The 21,147-nt window shown below is 38.3% G+C and overlaps 2 protein-coding genes and 1 pseudogene across 2 annotated transcripts; 2 read left to right on the top strand and 1 right to left on the bottom strand.

The window, feature by feature from the left end:
* Positions 1 to 2,134: 2,134 nt before the first annotated feature.
* Positions 2,135 to 8,033, top strand: LOC107029996. Its single transcript, XM_015231415.1, is given in 7 exon segments — positions 2,135 to 3,000; positions 3,073 to 3,711; positions 3,764 to 4,345; positions 4,589 to 6,127; positions 6,129 to 6,778; positions 6,833 to 6,916; positions 6,919 to 8,033. Coding segments are annotated over 7 exon segments (5,475 nt in total).
* Positions 8,034 to 17,329: 9,296 nt separating this feature from the next.
* LOC107030894 lies at positions 17,330 to 18,193 on the top strand. The gene is made up of 2 exons (XM_015232110.2): positions 17,330 to 17,835; positions 17,934 to 18,193. Exons 1-2 carry the CDS (start codon positions 17,433 to 17,435, stop codon positions 17,993 to 17,995), a joined length of 465 nt encoding a protein of 154 aa, XP_015087596.1. The 5' UTR covers positions 17,330 to 17,432; the 3' UTR covers positions 17,996 to 18,193.
* A 1,113-nt stretch (positions 18,194 to 19,306) lies between these two features.
* On the bottom strand, positions 19,307 to 20,142 carry LOC107029995 (annotated as a pseudogene).
* Between the last annotated feature and the right edge of the window lie 1,005 nt (positions 20,143 to 21,147).

The raw sequence follows: 21,147 nt of genomic DNA, 5'->3' as shown, positions 1-21,147 counted from the left end.
ATATATATATATATATATATATATATAGTATGGCGTTTTACTTGTTTTTCTCATTAATATCTTTAATACTAGTATGACATTGTTATTGAATGAGTTTGAAATGATGATATTGCTTGGGTTTTGTCTGTTTAGATCCAGCATTTATGAATGACCACTTATAAGTTTACTTTTTTTTGTCACATGTAAAACTCGTATCGAGTTCCGTCATGGACTCACGTCCCTTGCATTTCGAGAGAGTCGTAAAGACTCACAACTTTCCTTCATCGATTCAAGCCTTGAAACCGACGAAGAGATGCCGAAGATTGAAGGACTTGAAGAAAATCAATTAGAAATTTCTTTATTTTACATTCTTTGTATTTTTATTTGTAATAGGCATAAGCCCTCTTGTCGTTTTTTCTGGCTTTTATATTGTTTTTTGTATGTTTAGGCTAGGACAGGTGAATGGGTCAAAATCCAAAAATAGGTGGGTCCAAGATTCGGTCAAGGCGAACAGAACCCGAATCTGGACCCAAAACCTCTCTCTCTCTCTCTCTCCTTTACTCTTTACTTACGTGCTTTTGCTTGAATATCGTTAGTCTAGGATTAGAAACATCAAACCCGTCGACGCCTTTTTATTTTATCAAACTTTAAAATTTAAAATCAAACTTAAAAACGATAATATTTCAAAATTCGTAAAGCTTGTTTAGATAAAACTTTAAAGAAGTTCAACTCTGAAACACAAGATAAGCACCATATTTCAAAATTTGAAAATTTGTCTAAGTAAAGTTCTAATAAGTTCAACTTCAAAATTGCAAAAGTTAAAACAAAAATAGTCAAATAAGTTATTCGCCGGAAAACCGTGTTTAGCGGAGTGTCTTAGGTGCCTTACACCTTCCTAAGACACTAATAGGAATCCCGAACCCCCCTAAAAAGTTTTCAAAACGATTTTTTCTGTTTAAGTTGTTTTGGAAATAAGTTTTCTTGATTTTTCTTAAAAAATTAAGTGGCGACTCCTAAAATGTCGAAAATACCCTTTAAAACAAACAAACTCTTTTCGAAATCTTTTTTTCGATAAAACAGAAATGGCGACTCCGCTGGGGAGTATTTGGAGGATTCTAACCCTAAGACTAACCTATTTGACTACTTGTAATTAATTTTTTAGTTGTTTAAATACTTAGTTTTTTAGAAATTGCATTTCATGGCATAAATTCCGCCAAACGGCAACTAGTTGCATTAGGAAACGAAAGTTACGCGGCTTACCGCGACTTTCTTCAGAAAAACCCAAGAAGTCATTTGGGAGTATCGAATAAATAGTCGGAATGCGGTCATCCGGCGTTATTCGATAGCTCCACCCCGATGTTTGTCCGACTCGGGTAACCGTCTATTTGTAAACAATTCTAGAAAAGCCTAAGATAGAGCGAAACCAAAACCAAAATTAGGCATCAGCCTAGGACGATTTAATACCCAAGGCGTATTAAGTCCATTTTAGTAGAAAAATCGCCAAAATCGCGTCTAAGGTCTTCGACCTTACGACGCATCATATTGTTTGACATTCGATATATATGTGTATTTAAATGCTTATGTGTCATGTTGCTTGGAATGAGGATATCGTAAACCCACTCCTAGCCAGAAATTCCAAAATATACGGAAGCCACTATTACAAATGTCCGACCAAAATTTCCGAGTCTCAAGTTTCTCACTCAAAAAAAAAAACCATCTCCCATACCACAAATCCTAAATACCCCCCTATCGACTCAGACCCGAACTACGTAGGCAACCTCTGTGTTCCGAAGATACATAGATGAGATTAACGGGCATCGAAAAACAACTGCAAAAAGACCATAGCTCAACATGATTCAGCCTTCCCGAGATAGAGTCATTAAACAAACAAATTCCTGTTTGTTCAAAATATAATCCCGTCCTCATTCGCGGGTTAAAATATCCTCAAACAAAGCGACTTATGTGTTTATCTGTTTTCTGTGCGATATTATGTATTTTGTACTCCGGATATGCACTAACAAATTTGCCTTTGAGTTGTTTCACCTCTCAGGTTCCTTTAACTGATCTGTGTCGATAAAAGCTGGCAGATCACCCCTACTTCACCAGATCAAAAGGTCCCACAGATTCCTTCCCCGGACCAAACGCAAATATAGACATGGGAGACAACAATGAAGAAGTCAGCCTCACAGATGTCGTGGTGGCTCAGCCCACCGTGGCAGAGCAGAATGAGCTTATTGCGCAGCTGATGCAGCAAATAGCTGACATGAGGGTCGAGATGCAACGAAGGCAAGATACGCCTCCACCCGGGTTTGGCCCCAACTTTATCGACGCAAGACCTCCTACGTACTTCCCCTCGTCCAACTTGGATCCTACTCAGCACCGTCCATCGACACCCGTGCACAACCCGTCTGGGGTAGATATGACAACCCAAAACCCCCAATACGCGTCAGTCTCCTATCAAACTCCCTCACCACTCCCAAACAACCCCCCACAAATACCACCACATCCCCAAAACACTCAAACAGCCCCACTACCCCAAAATCAGACCCAAAATCCCACCGCCTTCAATTCCCAAACACCACATCCCCACTTGACCCAAAATACCAATCCCCAAAATTATCCGCAAAACTATCAAACCGCACAGAACGTCCCAAGCCCTTCCATAGCTCCACCCCTCCCCAAAAGAACCACTTTTCAAGTCCCTGTCCCGGCCGAGCATGAGGTGCACGGCTCCGAGTTGGACCATTACGAGGAGCAAGAAAGAGAGTGGAGGGCGAGGGAAGAAGCGAAGGTAGACATAAAGGAGGAGATCAAAAGGGCAATGAAAGAATTGCAATGCACTCCAGACGTCGCCGGGTTAAGCTACGCAGAACTATGCATCCACCCAGACTTGAACCTGCCTGAAGGGTTCAAGATCCCGAAGTTTGATACCTTCGGAGGGGTGGGCAACCCCATGGCACACCTAAGAGCGTACTGTGACCAACTCGTGGGAGTTGGCAAAGATGAAGCGTTGCTGATGAGGTTGTTCAGCTGAAGCCTGTGCGATGAGGCCCTGGAATGGTTCACATCACACGAGACTCGACAATGGCCCAGTTGGAGCGCACTGGCTAAGGATTTCATTGATAGATTTGCGTACAACGTCGAGATAGTCCCTGATCGGTACTCCTTGGAGAAAATGAAGCAAAAATCCACAGAGAGCTATCGGGAATTCACGTACAGATGGAGGAAAGAGGCAGCGAGGGTGAGGCCTCCGATGACAGAGAAGGAGATTGTGGAGGTGTTCGTACGGGTGCAGGAGCCCGAGTATTATGATAGAGTCATCTTATTAATCGGCGCCAAGTTCGCCGAGATAGTCAAAGTGGGTGAGACTATCGAAGATGGCTTGAAGTCGGGGAAGATAGCCCGAGTGTCTGCATCGCCTGGATCTTCCGGACTTGTGAGGAAGAAGAGAGAGGAAGTTGCCGCTATCTCATACGGGGGAAGAAAGGTCCCCAGAAATTTACCACGTCCCCAAAACCGCTCCAACCCTCCATCAAAGCCTCATCAAGCCTACCGTTCACAATCAAATCATTCCGGCCACTACAATGCTGCCCCCACTTATCCAGATCCCCATATTTTGTCGTATCAGAATCCACCCCAAATTCCCCAAATTTTCCCTCCGTATATCCAAACTATCCCCAAGCTTATCAAATCCCTCCCCCTTACCAGAATGTCGCTCCCAGCTGCGCTAATGTACAGCCAAGCTATCGAGCATCGTCCCCCGCATATCAAATACAAACCCCAGCATATCAAAGCCCCTATCCAAATTACCAAGCTCCACGAGCAAACGCCCGCAGTTACCAACAAGTCCCCCCCCTCAGCAGAGCCGGTATGATCCCCCTCGCCCCGGGTTTGAGAAGAAGCCCTCCAGAAGCTTCACCGTGTTGGCTGAAAGCAGAACCAAGTTGTTCGAAAGATTGTCCGCGGCCGGATACATCCACCCTGTGGGGCCCAAGCCCGTGGATGTCAACTCCAGATTCTACAGACCGGAGCAGAGATGTGCTTATCATTCCAACAATGTTGGACATGATACTGAAGACTGCATCAACCTCAAGCACAAGATCCAAGATCTAATTGACCAGGAAGTGGTCTCCCTTCAGCCTGCGGCGCCAAACGTCAACACTAAGCCGTTGCCGAATCATGGGGGTGTAAACACCAACATGATAGAAACAGACGAAGATAGCGGGGAAGGAATCTGTGACCTTTTCAAGGACATCAATTCCATCATCGAGGAGGAGGCTGAGCCAGCTGGCATTCGTGATGCGGAACCAGGAGAGATGCTGCAGAATTGGACTTCCACGCCAATCCTGATGTCCCGGACTCTTTGGTAGAAAGGAGTTATTTTGTGCATACTAAAATCGGTGGTCGTCCGGAAGAGGCCCGAGACCCACCATTTCTGCATTGTTCTTGATTTTGAATTTTGTTGTGATGTTTAAAAAGCGACATGGCCCTGTGCCATGACCCAAGTTCGCATTTTGTTTGATTTAAACGAAAGCCTCCTTATTTTGACCTTGTTTAATTAATTGCTTGTTATATTTTACTTTCCTAATTTGTCTGTTTATGATTTCAGTAACGTAAGTTACAAACCTGCCAATGTCATGTCATGTCATGAGCTAAACGAGCAAAATGAGGTAAATGACGACGAGGTTGACGACTACGACGAAGAAAGTGGGGAACCGGACTATGTGGCAGAAGAATTTCGACAGTTCGAGAATCAACATAAACCGAATCTGGAGGAAACAGAGACGGTGAATTTTGGAGATTCGGAGTGTGTCAAAGAGGTTAAGATCAGCACTCACCTGAATGAAACTCAGACAGAGAGCCTGGTTCATTTGCTTGCCGAATACAGTGATGTGTTTGTCTGGGAAGTTGGTGATATGCAGGGTTTGAGTACTGATGTCGTATCTCATAAGCTACCTATCAACCCAGGGTTCGAGCTGGTGAAACAAAAGACTCGAAAATTCAAGCCTGAATTGAGTTTGAAGATTAAGGAGGAAATCACCAAGCAGATAGAGTCTCGATTGGTAGAAGTAACGCAATATCCCACCTGGTTGGCAAATGTCGTTCCGGTCGCCAAAAAAGATGGAAAAATCAGGATTTGTGTTGATTACAGGGATCTCAACAAGGCTAGTCCAAAGGACAATCTTCCGTTGCCAAATATCCATATTCTGATTGACAACTGTGCCAAACACGAGATGCAGTCATTTGTGGATTGTTACGCGGGTTATCACCAGATTTTGATGGATGAAGAAGACGCTGAGAAAACGGCCTTTATCACACCTTGGGGGGTATATCACTACAGGCTGATGCCGTTCGGCCTCAAAAACGCCGGTGCCACTTACATGAGAGCCATGACGACTATCTTTCATGACATGATTCACAAGGAAATTGAAGTGTACGTGGACGACGTCATAATCAAATCTCGCGAGAGTTCGGATCATTTGACACACCTGAGAAAATTCTTTGAACGTTTGCGTCGGTACAACTTGAAGCTAAACCCCGCCAACTGTGCTTTTGGAGTCCCGGCTGGGAAGTTGTTGGGTTTTATAGTCAGCAGAAGAGGTATTGAGCTCGACCCTTCCAAGATCAAAGCAATTCAAGAGTTGCCTCCGCCGAAAATGAGAAAAGAGGTGATGAGTTTCTTAGGGAGGTTAAACTATATCAGCCGGTTTATAGCACAATCGACAGTGGTATGTGAGCCTATTTTCAAGTTGCTGAAGAAAGACGCCCCGACTAAGTGGACTGAGGAGTGCCAGACCGCTTTCGACGCTATCAAGAGCTATTTGTCTAACCCACCAGTATTGGTTCCTCCGCGAGAAGGGAGTCCTTTGTTGCTGTATTTGTCTGTCTCGGATAGTGCCTTTGGATGTGTACTTGGTCAACACGACGAGACAGGGAAGAAAGAAAGGTCTATCTACTACATAAGCAAGAAATTTACTCCGTACGAGTCTCGGTACACTTTGCTGGAGAGAACATGCTGTGCTCTGACGTGGCTTGCCCAGAAACTGAGACACTATTTGTCGTCATATACTACATATCTTATCTCCAGAATGGATCCGTTGAAGTACATTTTCCAGAAAGCGATGCCGACTGGAAAGTTAGCTAAATGGCATGCTGTTGAGTGAGTTTGATATCGTGTACGTGACTCAGAAGGCAATAAAAGCACAAGCTTTGGCTGATCATCTTGCGGAAAATCCCGTTGATGAAGAGTATGAACCTCTCAAGACATATTTTCACGATGAAGAAGTGTCATTTGTGGGTGAAGATATTTCTGAAGCATACCCAGGTTGGAGATTATTCTTTGACGGAGCGGCAAATCACCAGGGTAAAGGTGTTGGAGCGGTCCTAGTATCAGAATCTGGTCAGCATTATCCTATGGCGGCTAAACTGCGATTCAACTGCACAAACAACATGGCTGAATACGAAGCTTGTATTCTCGGTTTGAAAATGGCCATTGACATGAATGTTTACGAGTTACTGGTTATTGGAGATTCAGACCTTTTGATTCATCAGGTTCAAGGAGAATGGGCTGTGAAGAACCCGAAAATTATACCGTACGTACAGTGTGTGCAAAATCTGTGCAAAAGGTTTCGCAAGATCGAGTTCAGACATACTCCCTGAATACAGAATGAATTAGCTGATGCTCTTGCCACCATCGCTTCAATGATCAAACATCCGGATAACGATTACATCGACCCGCTGGATATAGATTTGAAGGAACATCCAGTCCATTGTTCACACGTTGAGTCAGAACCAGATGGTTTGCCTTGGTATTTTGACATAAAGAGATACTTGGAGTCTGGGGCATATCCAGAAGACGCTACATCTAATCAGAAGAAGTCGATACGTCGTATGGCTCTCAATTTCTTTCTGAATGAAGAAGTCCTGTATAGGAGGACTCCAATTTGGGTCTTTTAAGATGCGCGGATGCTGCTGAAGCTGTGAGGCTTATTGAACAGATACATGCTGGAGTTTGCGGTACACACATGAACGGGCTTACTTTGGCAAGAAAGGTTCTTCGAGCCGGTTATTTCTGGATGACTATGGAGAATGACTGTTGCAAATTCGTGCAAAAATGCCACAAATGTCAAGTGCACGGCGATTTGATATGGGTGCCACCTCACGAACTTAATGCTATGAGTTCACCTTGGCCGTTTGTAGCTTGGGGAATGGATGTTATCGGTCCTATAGAGCCAGCCGCTTCTAATGGACACAGATTCATTTTAGTCGCCATTGATTATTTCACCAAGTGGGTAGAAGCAGCCTCTTACAAGTCGGTAACCAAGAAAGTGGTGGCCGATTTTGTCCGCAACAATCTGATATGCAGATTTGGGGTTCCAGAATCCATCATTACTGATAACGGTGCAAACCTCAACAGTCATCTGATGAAAGAGATATGTGAACAATTCAAGATTATTCAACGGAGGTCAACTGCTTATCGCCCTCAAATGAACGGAGCCGTAGAGGCCGCCAACAAGAATATCAAGAAGATTTTGAGTAAAATGATTGACAAGCAGCTAGGTTGGCATGAAATGTTGCCATATGCTCTACTGGGTTATCGGACGACGGTCAGAACATCGACTGGGGCTACTCCATACTTGCTAGTATATGGAACAGAAGCAGTCGTACCTGTTGAAGTTGAGATACCGTCATTGAGGATCATCCAAGAAGCTGAGTTAAGCAACGCTGAGTGGGTTAGTAAACGGATTGATCAACTAGCTTTGATTGATGAGAAGAGGATGGTCGCTGTTTGCCATGGCCAGTTGTATAGACAGAGAATGACTCGCGCTTTTCACAAAAGAGTAAGAGCCAGAAATTTTGAAGTAGGTCAGTTGGTCCTTAAGCGTATTTTTCCTCATCAAGACGAGCACAAAGGAAAGTTCGCACCAAACTGGCAAGGTCCCTACATGGTTCGTAAAGTACTATCTGGAGGTGCTTTGGTCCTGTCGGAGATGGATGGCACTGTATGGCCCAAACCTATCAACTCAGATGCGGTCAAGAGATACTATACGTGAAGTTTCGCTTTACATTTTTCCTTCATTTACTTGTAATCGTTCGGTTTGCTTGTATTTGTTCGATTGAATTCTTATCCCTCTTTGTAACGAACTACGTCTGACCTGAATTCTCGAGAACGAGATACGTAGGCGGCCTTTGTCGGCCTCGGTCGGTTTCTTTGTAAATTTTATTCTTGTTAACCTTTAAGGGGAACTACGTTTGACCTGATTCCTGCCTCAACGGGATACGTAGGCGCCACAAGGGCTCGGTCATATCTCTCGTACGATTTCTATTCCCCTTTACAGTAGAACAGGGACAGAATTTTTGAGAGGGACTCAAAAATTCTCCAGAAGAAGTCTCCTCTTCAGCAAGTCAAACAAAAGACATTTCGAATTTGCGACTGGGACAGAATTTTTGAGAAGATCTCAAAAATTCCGCGATTTGTTCGGTTACAATGGAAAGATGAGCAAGATACTAAACTGGGACAGAAATTTTGAGAATGGCCTCAAAATTTCGTCATGGGTCTTCCCTACAAGTCCGGAATGCCTCTGAAATTCATTCAACAAGCGTCGGACTCAAAGGAGCTCGTTAAGCCTGACATGACATGACTTGGCAGTGACTTTTTCAAGATACTATTTCTTAAAAAATTTCTTGTTTCTCTTAAAAATTTCCCTTTTATATTTCATCTGTTTTGGCATAAGATATTTTCTTATATATCAAGAGTCGGGAAATCGGGAAATCAACCGGAGATATTAAGACAAGGAGCAAACAACCGAAGGGATCGACACAGATCAGTATGTTTAAAACTGACAATTTTTCTGTGGATGCAGGTTTATAGCTTCGCTTCGAAATCGGCCGAATTCTTTCGACGGATGAATACGGAGAAGGAGAAAACTATCTCCAAAACCAGTGATTTTATTGAAAGCAGGAAGCATTTCATATCGTTTGTGTCAGGATGCTTGTGAATGTGTTTGTTTATTTCAAACCATTCTCAACAATGGGAAATTTACAAAGTATCCAGCCAGATTCAAAGGTGAATCAAACAGGAATCTCAGCGAAGATTTCACGATTTCTATAGAAGACGCTATTTGCATTGCGTTATCAAAGCAAGACGATTATGGTCGATCAAGACCATGCATTACCTCAGAAGAGACAGTTATGCAATTATTATTTCATCATTATCGATCAAGTCGATATATTATTTGGAGATCGGCTTGCCGTTACTATCCACGGGGGCGATATAAATATTCATGCATTGCGGAATTTATACACTGAAGAATCATGCATCGCGGAATCATGCATAGCGGAATCATGCATCGCGGATTAATGCATCGCGGAGTCATGCATCGCGGAAGTCATACACTGAAGAATCATGCATAGCGGAATCATGCATCGCGGAATCATGCATCGCGGAAATCATGCATCGCGGAATCATGCATCACGGAAATCATGCATCGCGAGTCATTAATTATGCACGACGAGAAGATTTCATGCCTCGTCAAAATTTATACATCGCGAGAAGGATCCACGCCTCGTTGAAAATCATGCATCACGGAAAAGTCATGCATTGCGAAAATCATGCATTGCGAGTCAATTATGCACGACGAGAAGAATTCATGCCTCGTCAAAATTTGCACATCGCGAGAAGATTTTATTCCTCGCTGAAAGTTATGCATTGCGAGAGGATTGCATACCTCGCAGGAATTTACATAGCGCGGGAAGATATTCATGCCCCGCAAGAGGACATACCTGGATAAAGAAAGGGAAATCGTGCATCCCGAGAGCAATATTTGTCCATCAGCCTCAACTGCATTATTTTATTGTTGATAAAAGCAGACACCGGGAAGAGCATAGAAGATAATGACAAAAGAATCATCAATATCGCATCAGCGTTTATTTATTTATTTTAGCATCAAATGAAGAGTACATTGAAGATTATATGGCAAACACAAAGCATAAGCTTTATTTGCTGGACGTCAGACCGATCGAGTCGACGTCGAATATGGAGGAGAACAATGAAGTGTCGACACGGTAAAAAGACACTGTTTCCCATCATAATAGCATTTTTAAGCTGACGAGTTTTATCTCAGTCTTTGTCGAGAGCATCTAAAAGGATGAATTCTCCAAAAACCACAGGTGCGGACGCTATCAAAAAGGATGCAGCACAACGTGGAACTTTTTCTTTGCAGCGAACTGGGACACAGTCCAAAGAGGAATATCAAACTCTTAGGACGCGAGCAGAGGAGCGACTTCCACCACGATCGAACCACACCTCTCGAGTCATGCGGATTTTTCTTTAGTTCCGTCAGTTTCAATTTATCGGAAGCAAGTTTCCAATCTGAGTGACAATGCGCCAAGAGCTTTGGGAATTATGTCTGTGTGAGTTCTTACCTATGGATGTGAAGAGCTCCACATTCATGGCTAAGAGGTTACAAGCCTCCTTTTCGTACTCGTTAATGTGTCACTCTTCCAAAACCGAAGGTTATCTAGCATAATAGGTTTCCTTTTCCATCGATTGAGTCGAACTACACACAGCCTGATTCCGAGGTCTAAGGATATGTAGGCGGATTCAATGTCGAAAACTCGGCTGTATTCCAACATTTCGCTCTCGAATTCTATTCTCGAGCATCTCGGCACCTTCATAATTCGATGTCGGGGTGGCTTCTATTTCTTTCAAATCGTGCGGTAAATCAAGCTTATCGAACTACAAGTGGCCTGAATTCTCATACAGCCTGAGATATGTAGGAAACCCGTTTGCAAGGGTTCGGCCATAATTCCTACACCTGTGTCGAATCCTTTCTTTAAAATGAATGGGGGTAGGTCAAAATTGGTTCGATCAATTTCATTTTCCTCGAGTTGCTTGCATCAACCCAAGTAAAATGAGGGACAGTTGTTGACACCCAATTTTTGACCCACGTCGGTATAAATTAATTATCGAGCTTCGTAAGTCTTCCAAATTATTTCAATTGATTAATTTTATAAATTTTGTGAAAATTAAATAATATAATACATGATTTTTATGCTATTTCGAGTATTTTTGTCATAATTTTCGGGTGATATACATATTTACATAATTATGTATATAAGTCGTATCTCATGATTATTCAAAACCACCAAAAAAATATACATTTAAAGGCTTTATTTAACTAGCCTATTTTAAATCACAATTATATTTTTGAGTCGCTATTTTACAATTTAAATAATTATGTTACTAAATAAATAAGCTCGTTAATAAATTTACACCAAACTCATTTTGTTTTAAACTAATTGGCTATTATTTAAATTTGAACCCTTTTCCATTTTAATTTGGAAGAACCTAATTTGGACCCATCCCCTTCTTGTTCTTTCAGCCCATCCCAATTGCTCCCCAGGCCCAACTCCCTTAAACTCTTTAACACCATCAGCAGCCCATCCTCTCCCAATCACTAAACCGGCCCAAAACATTTAAATACCCAACCCGTCCTACCCGCCCCAGAACCCGATCCGACCCGACCCCCCATCCCTTTCTTCTTCCCCTTTCCCAGACCCTCTCCCTCACGCGTTTTTCCCAACAGAAACAGACGAAAAATTCCCCAGAAAAAGCAAAACGCAGCCACGCTCTCTCCCTCGTCTCCCCACGCTCTCTCTCCTCCTCGTTCCTCCTCTCTCCATCGCGCGTGGACGAAAGAATCCGCAACGGAAACCTGCAGTTGTCTCTTGTCGTCTCTCTCGCAGCCTGCTCTCTCTCGTACGACGCGAAAATCCGTCCTTGCAACGCGGATTTGAGCCACGTAATGGCGCAAGGACGATCGATTGATCCGAGCCCTCCACATATGCCCTCAATCCGTTGGAGATTTTGGCATCAAAGCGGGATATTCCCTGAGATTCGGATAGGATTGGAGATTTTGAAATTCAAACCTGGGGTTGAAAATACGAGGATACCCTCGTTTCGTCGAGGAAGCTCCTCTTTATAAACTCCCTGCTTTTGCCAAATTAAGGGTTTTTTTTTGGGGGTTGAAATTTTGAGCGTTGGAATTCCGGTGAAAAAAAAATCTGAAAAAAGTTTTTGTGTTTGTTTTCCGTCTGTTATAGTAGAGCAGTCGAGATTTCTTGGGGGATTTTCGAAAATAGAATTTGGAGGTTGGAATCTTGGTCAGAAAATTTTTCTTTAAGAACTGGAGAATTTAGCACTAAGAGGACAAAACTTCACTGTTGAGAAATTTCTTAAGAAAGTTCTTTGAGTGTGCTGTTGGTTTCCGAGAGAGACAAAGGTCTTTTCTTCTGTTTCTCCTTCGGATTTTGGTCGAGAAGTTCCAAGACAGAGGAGGATCTACATTCGCTCGATTTTCTTGCGTTCCACCACCTGTTTTGTTCGTAGAAGTCTATTCGCGATCGCGTGGAAGTCGCTCGCTATTTGCTGCTTGTTCCCGTCTCAGTCGCTGCCTAGAACCAGGTAATATTTCTCTGTTTTCTAATTTCCATGATGCGTGTTCATAAATTCTGTTTAGATTAGTTTGTAGTAGTGTGTTTAGCATAATTACATTTTGTTTTGATCGTTTAAGTCGAGCTTAAATCCTACAATCATGTTGGGTTCTTAGTTGTGATAGATACTGTAAGTCTAATTGTGTTTTCTTTTATTTCACCTTGTTTAGTACATTTTAGCTATGGTTTTATCTAGCATTGGCAGTAGCCATTAATGTTCTGTTGTTTGAATTAGTTACTTTAACATTTGCATTTTCTCTAAGCTTGTTTCCTGCTTCAAAAAAAAAATGAATTTACATTCCCGGACTAGCTGTGGCTTATTCCTTATTAGTCATCTAAGCTAGTTGTGATCTAGTGAGCTTGCTTATTAATATTTAGTAGAGGCACTTCTTAAATGATGTTATTGGTTTGGGCCCTTTTGGCTAAGAATCTTAGTCTTGCGATATGCTTCTCTAGGCTCTAACATTCATCTTCGGTTTTGTGTTTGCTATTCACATGTGTTGGTATGGTTTAGAGGGCATTTCAGCAACATTTGGTTTGAAGTAAATCTTGAAGTCATGAGTCATTTTAGTGTCGGTATTGAATGTTTAGCTTAAAATTAATGTTGCTCTTCGTTGCTGCATATGCTCTCACGATTTCTTATTGTATTGAATTAGTGGGTTGTCTAAAATTATCCTTTCGTATCTGTTTGAGCCTACTTAAATTGATAGTTGAGCTTAAACTCGTTTACTCCTACACTTGGTATGAAGTCTGTTTCGAACTCTTTTTGGTTTAAGCAACTGTTGGGTTCAAGTAGGAATTTGCTTGACAGTCGATGTATTAGGAAGCCTCTGTTCAGTTGTTGTTATATCTAGTTGTGGCTGCCCTTTGTTGTTGACTGCCTTCATCTTGAACAATTTCTTGTTGTTGGTTTATGTTAATTTTGCTCATTGTCATACAAGTCATAAGTAAATTTACATAAAAAAAAATTTAAAAAATAAATAAATAAATAAATAAATAAATAAATAAATATATATATATATATATATATATATAGTATGGCGTTTTACTTGTTTTTCTCATTAATATCTTTAATACTAGTATGACATTATTATTGAATGAGTTTGAAATGATGATATTGCTTGGGTTTTGTCTGTTTAGATCCAGCATTTATGAATGACCACTTATAAGTTTACTTTTTTTTGTCACATGTAAAACTCGTATCGAGTTCCGTCATGGACTCACGTCCCTTGCATTTCGAGAGAGTCGTAAAGACTCACAAATTTCCTTCATCGAGTCAAGCCTTGAAACCGACGAAGAGATGCCGAAGATTGAAGGACTTGAAGAAAATCAAATAGAAATTTCTTTATTTTACATTCTTTGTATTTTTATTTGTAATGGGCATAAGCCCTCTTGTCGTTTTTTCTTACTTTTATATTGTTTTTTGTATGTTTAGGCTAGGACAGGTGAATGGGTCAAAATCCAAAAACAGGTGGGTTCAAGATTCGGTCAAGGCGAACAGAACCCGAATCTGGACCCAAAACCTCTCTCTCTCTCTCTCTCTCCTTTACTCTTTGCTTACGTGCTTTTGCTTGAATATCGTTAGTCTAGGATTAGAAACTCCAAACCCCGTCGACGCCTTTTTATTTTATCAAACTTGAAAATTTAAAATCAAACTTAAAAACGATAATATTTCAAAATTCGTAAAGCTTGTTTAGATAAAACTTTAAAGAAGTTCAACTCTAAAACACAAGATAAGCAACATATTTCAAAATTTGAAAATTTGTCTAAGTAAAGTTCTAATAAGTTCAACTTCAAAATTGCAAAAGTTAAAACAAAAATAGTCAAATAAGTTATTCGCCGGAAAACCGTGTTTAGCGGAGTGTCTTAGGTGTCTTACACCTTCCTAAGACACTAATAGGAATCCCGAACCCCCCTAAAAAGTTTTCAAAACGATTTTTTCTGTTTAAGTTGTTTTGAAAATAAGTTTTCTTGATTTTTCTTAAAAAATTAAGTGGCGACTCCTAAAATGTCGAAAATACCCTTTAAAACAAACAAACTCTTTTCGAAATCCTTTTTTCGATAAAACACCCTTCATCTCAAATACTTTGAATTTAGATGCACACGTTTTTTTTTAATATATGTAAGTTCAGATTAGCCACTCTATGCATCTGAAGATAATAGATAAATAATAACTACAGAATAAGAGTACAATGAAGTGGACCAATGTAACTTCTTATGTGGATATTAAAATTAAAAATTGAGGTAAAATAATATAATGGAGAAGGGGACCAACGTAACTTTTTATCTGAATATTAAGAAGTGAGGAAGAATTAGGGTATAATTTATCAAGAAGTTAGCTCATTGAAGGTGGAGACTGCTTGGCAAGAAATTCGAAAACTAATAAATTTCTTTTGAAGATATTCATATTGTTTGTATAATTATAATCGTATATCTTTAAAAGTGCTATACATAACAACATCTTGTATTTTGTTGGGTTAATTAATTTTTTCCCTAAATTAATAGTAAATGATGTCGTTGTATATATTAATATAATAAGGCTATTTGATATAAAAAGAAGGAAAAATTGGTAAATATATTTTTCCACTTAGTAATTTAGAATAGATATATATCTTCTTAAGAAAATGATGCATATATAACTCTTTGTATCTAATAAATGATGTATATTTATTCTCGTTAATATAACAATATTTATTAAATTTTTAAAAAGCATATATCACTCTCTGTATCTAATAAATGATGTATATTTATCCTCGTTAATGTAACAATATTTATTAAATTTTTAAAAATAATGTTAACTCTAGTTTTTAATTTCGAAACTGTCATGTGTCCTTAAAATTACCTCTATCTATTTTTTTTACCCCTCCGAATTTGAGCCAAATGAAAAAAAAATTCTTCCCCCCCCCCCCCTCACGCTTCTCTCCCCGTAGTTTCACTTTTTTAGCTTTTCTATCATTATCTCAAATCAAACCTTTTACTCAAATCAACTCCTAAGTCAACTTTACCTCCTCAAAGTATCAACAAAACAATATCGTTGCCCATCTGATGTTGTAACCAATGAGTACTTGTGTCATACAATTATATTTTGAATATCTTTATTTGTATTTGAATACATTTATATTTTTGAATATTTTCTAGTGTATTTAGAGTTAAGTTATCAGTATTGAGTGTGCAAATGACTGTAGTAAGGTATAGTCATATGAATGTAGTGTAAGTTGGACAAGTAAGTTTATGTAGAGGATATACTTTTCAAATTCACATGCATAATATTTATAGTGTGACATATTATTTACTTTGAATATCTTCTATTGTATTAGAATATTTGTGCATTTTTAAATACCTTGTAGTGTATTTAAAATTATGTTGTCATTCTATTTTTTGACGATGACTCGAGTAGTTAAATGGTAGTTAAATGAATACTTGTTTACTTTCTAGATTGTTTTTTACATAAAATTTATTGTGTGTCAATGCATCATATTGAGTCTTAATATATACTCCAAATTGAGTCTTGATCATTTTCAACATATATATGCACGCTCATATCGTTATGTATTTCCATAGGCGTGTTATTACCTTCGACAATATATTTGATTTTTCATACACTTTTTTGTAAGATCGATTTTCAATTGTGTCGAAATCAAATCAACTGAATCTGAAGACCAAACATATTCTTTCAACACTATCCCGTCAATGCTATATTCTACATAGCAATTCTCTTCGCTCCATTTTTCTGAATGTCAGGATCAAAACTGTGACAGTAGCCAAAAAATTGTATTTTTGTTTTAGGCGTTAAATGAAGAAAAAAAAAAGGAACATATTTTCTATTTTTAAACTGATCAGAATCTGTAAGTTGAATTTCTAAAGTGCCAAATTAGTGGATTTTAAGTGCAAAAAAATAGCATTGTCTGTTACAAATAACTAATTTATCTCATTTAGTGGAAAATTATTTTGGACGTATTTCTGTATTTAAAAAAAAAGCGAAATATAAATGGAATTCAGCCATTTTTAACCTAAATTGTAGCTATTTTTTTTTAAATATGATACTTATAGCTATTTTAATATAATAACCCTAAAACTATAGCTTTTTTTGTAAGTTATACGATATGCAAAATGGATGAAGTAATTTTTTTAAACCACCTGATATTTTTAAATGTGAAAAATGATTTTAGATTTCTTTTAAAAATTTAATATTAATCAAATATATACATAATTTATTAGACAATAATGTTATAATGCATCACTCATTGAGAACAAATTATTTATTAGATGAAAAAAATATATATGCATAATTTTTTTAATTAGAAAGGAATTTTTTTTTAAAAAATATTAGAATTTGGATCAAAATTGATCTAAAGTCCTAAACTTTGAGCCGACCTTTTACCACCGCACTGATTGTTTTTTTATTTGAGATTGTTATAGTAATTTCGATTAAAGTTTAAATATATTTTAAATTTATTTTTTAATTAAAAATTATTTCCTTTGTTTATTATATGTGATTTACTATTTTTTTAGTCAGTCGCAAAAAGAATAATATATTTCTATATTAAGTAATTATTTGATTATAAATATTTATTTTATCTTACTACAATAATTTACAGAAATATAAATTTTTATTTATTTTCTTTAAATCAAAAAAATTTAAAATCTTTCTTTATTTTTTAAATTTTATGTCAAATTAAAATACGACCTAGGAGTAATAGTTATCCTTTTCGAAAAAGGGAAAACAGCAGTGTAACCTCTTTTATCTTTTTTATATTAGAAACAGAACCGACTTTACCAGTAAAAAATATATGGAAGGGAAGAATCCAAGAAAGTTTCACATGTTTTTCCTTATTGGCTACTAAAACACTCAGCACAAAATACGTGGAGGATTTTCCCATATAAAAATGACATATGTCCATCTTCATGACAACTATTTCAATCAATAATCACCATTTTAAACAAACTCTGAGTAAAAAATGGAAGATGGTATGAGTGATATTGCAAATTTTGGATTCTCCAACTCTGGAGAAAATCAAGAATTGGAAGAAAAAAATCAAGAAAATGTTGGAGAAATGAGAAATGGAAAAGAAGGTGGGGTTATTAATAATTTAATTTCCAATATAATGAGTCCAAGAGCAGGGGAACCTAAAAACAAAGAAAGAAATGATCTTTTTGAGGCTAGTGATAAGGAGAAAAGTGTTGATGAGAGTAATGGAAGTGGAGGGATAATTAACAATTTGATCTCCAATATTTTTCATCCAACTAATGAAAATTCTGCAGAGAATCAAGAAATAGAAAAAATTGAGATGAAGAAAACAGAGGAAGAAAGTGGGAGTGTTTTGGATAATATTATGTCTCACTTGCCAACTCCTCTTGCAGGTATACTTCGATATCCTCATTTTAAATGTTTTTTGATTTTCTCACGTTTTCATAATTTTTATTTATTTTTAAGTGTTTGTATATATGATTTTGATCAGATGATGCAGTTCCAGCTACAGATGAGGCTTCAATACTCATTCATTCCATTGTTCATGACTAGTATATATACATAGACTATAGTTAAATTCACATTGTGTTCACTTCTGCCTGCTGGGCTTATTAGACAGGTGTGTTTTGGTTCGCAGACAAGTTATGTTTATCAGGTTTTCTTATTGATTTGTTGTATTCATTTGGATGTTTGATTTTGATTACTCACGTGGAGCTGATTTAATCTGAAACCAACACCTCGAGTTTTAAGAGGAACAATATATTTAATTTGTCGAATCAGAGTTGTATTTCCTAATGATATTAACATCTTTCGCTCACTATTGTTAACAGATACACATTGTTATTCCTGTTACGAATATTTAAACGATATTATCAAGAGAAAGGTTTAAATTTTCCATTGATTTGAATACACTGTAACGCCTCCAAAAAATGTACTGAAAATTGATTTCGGCGAGCTGCTGGCGGCCAGCCATCCACAGTGGCTGGTCTGCTCTTTTCCGGTTCAGATTTCCCTGCATTGCCAGTAGGTTCAATGGCAAATACTAGAAACTCCAATATCAGCGGGCCTATTGACAAAATTGCACGACCTAGCTTGCATAATGACAAATCTTATCGTGCTTTAGTAGGATCGACAGCACCAAAATCTGAATCGATTCAGTATAAAGAGGCCTTCATGGTGTTCCACATGTTAAATGGACTGAGAAAGTAAGTAGATATTATGAATAGGATAGAAAACCTTCAATTTGCAGTGATTGTCAAATTCACTTATGATATGGCAGACATGGAGGAATTGGGAACGCTTATTCCTCAACAGTGTAATAATCTTAAGGCTGATAATCAAATTGGTTTTATTTGACCAACTACATTACATTAATCTTATATCTAAAAGAGCCTCCAAGGATGGATACTTGTATCTTATGCGCACACTCATGTATGATTCAAGGTTCAAATTTAATGAAGAAACAACAAAAGCTCTAGCATGGGTATCTTTTCCCAACCTTTTACCTACCTACTTTGATAAAAAATGTCTGTTTTCATTAGCATCGGCAGAAGGTAAACCAATGCAACTTGACTTGGCCAGGATTAATAAAACTAGACCAAGTTGTGCTATGATAAAAATTTTGGTAGACTTAAAAGGCGATTTCCCAAATCAATTACTATGGTTACTGGTAAAATGGAGGATATAAACACTTCATTTTTTTTTTAAAAGAAAACTGCCAATTTTTCTGATTCATGTAAAACATATTCAATATCATTTACACACAAAAAAAATAAAAAATAAAAAATCAAGGTTAAACTTCTGTAGTACAAATAATTTGCTTTCCTGTTAAGTCTAGTTATGGAATAACCGAGAAAAGATTCCTGAAGAATTAGATTGTATGAAGTTAAAATCATAGAGGTGGATAGAAATACGATACAAAGGAAAAGTAGGCCTCCGGTTGTAGCTACTGTTCGTTGTGAGATCTTGGATGCAAGCATGCTTCCACCTATCACTGCCACTGAATTACATATAGTGTGTCCTATTGTTGCCCCAACAACAACTCCAATTGCGTTTTTGTGTGTAGCTAGAGCAATTGTTGCCAGAAAGTTCAAGATAAAGGCCTCCAAAAATATGGGTGTAAGGAATCTAGAAAAGAATCGCCTCAAAGCTGCTTTTCCCTGTCCAGCTTCAAGTTTCTCTTCCGCTTCCTCTACTTCTTTTTTCTATGAATCTCCATGCAATGTAGAGAAGTCGAAGACCGAAGAAGAGGATAAACAACTGTAGCGGCACTATTTGTATGCTTCCTTGATATCAGATTTTGCACTATCCTCCCAAGCCCGGTAGAAAGTATAGTCATGACAAACAAGGCACTGAGCGCACCCGATAAAACTGATTGATTTGGGGTGACACATTAACTTCAGAGCTGCTATTATAAATGTCTCATCACCAATCACGCTGACAAGAATCATTGACAAACTAGCAGAAAAGGCATCAAGAGTGCCAAGATTAGAATCCACATCCAGACCAAAATCAATAGAATCTGGATCGTCACCCCTCACAGCACCAGTCTTAATTTTCTCGACTATAATTTTGCTCCGCCTCCCCAGATCTTTGAACCGTCCACCTAACTCAACAATTTGAGTTTCATCCCCAGCTTCCTGAGCATCAGATATGATTATGTTCCTTTTTATTGTGATGTTTGTAAAATGCAAGGGCATAGTACTCGGGAGTGCAGACATCATAAGTCAAGGAAGGGGGGGGGGAGGGGGGGGGGGAATACTATGCTCCAGAAACAAATAACACAGAAAAGGAGAGTGAAGTTCATAAAAAAACTAGGGTACATCAACATGTTTATTAAATTCAAAAGGGGAAAGCAAAAATACTATTCAGTGGAAAAGTTATGGAGATTTGTATGACACGTTAACACCCATGATGACTACATGGTTTTTATGGAGACTTGAGTTCATATGAACTCCATCCCTACATCATTGTTCAATACTACTTCCAAAATATACTTTAGCTTATGCTTTTAAAATAACTTTCTTTCTTTGGGTTGAGATAATTGCTCAACACTTAACTTTAAAAAGCTCTCTTGGAATCAATGTTCCCTTTTCTTGTTCAAAACTCTTTTGAAAAATTTTAGTTTCCTCTTAACCTAAATGTGAAAACATTTATAAACTTTTAAGGATTACTTAGTTCCCTAAAACTTTTGAGAAATGAACTCAACTTTTTAGCTTAACTTGAAAATTTGAGTCTTAATCAACTCTTTGGAAATACTTAGTTCCCTTATATTTCTTTGAAGGAAAGACTTCAACTTGTTACTCTTTACTTTAACTTGAAACTTGAGTCTTAAAACGAAGTTAAAACGTTTAGTAAAGATGTTATATTCTAGGTGTTTTGATGATCCTCACAAATGCGGGGACCTGGTTCCTGGCAGAGTGCTCTCGTCCAGATACAAATGGGGTACAGTCATAAAAGCTGTCATGTCAGGTGGTAGGTGAAAAGTGCAGTATCCTACACCAATAAGAAGAGCGGATGAGATTGTATGTTTCAGTATCTCACAAATGCAGGGACCTGGTGCCAAGCAGAGTTTCCTCCATCGGATACATAATTGGTTACAGCTGTAAAGCTGTCACGTCAAAGGTTGGTAAGGCGTCAGTGTACTACACCAATCAGAATGGAGGAGGGTGTTTGTCCAACGGATAATAACTCTTTATGTTTGA

This window comes from Solanum pennellii, chromosome 9 (genome assembly GCF_001406875.1).
Source record: "Solanum pennellii chromosome 9, SPENNV200".
Taxonomy (NCBI): domain Eukaryota; kingdom Viridiplantae; phylum Streptophyta; class Magnoliopsida; order Solanales; family Solanaceae; genus Solanum; species Solanum pennellii.
Note: the sequence above shows the minus strand (reverse complement) of the source record. Positions and strands in the feature narration are given on the sequence as shown.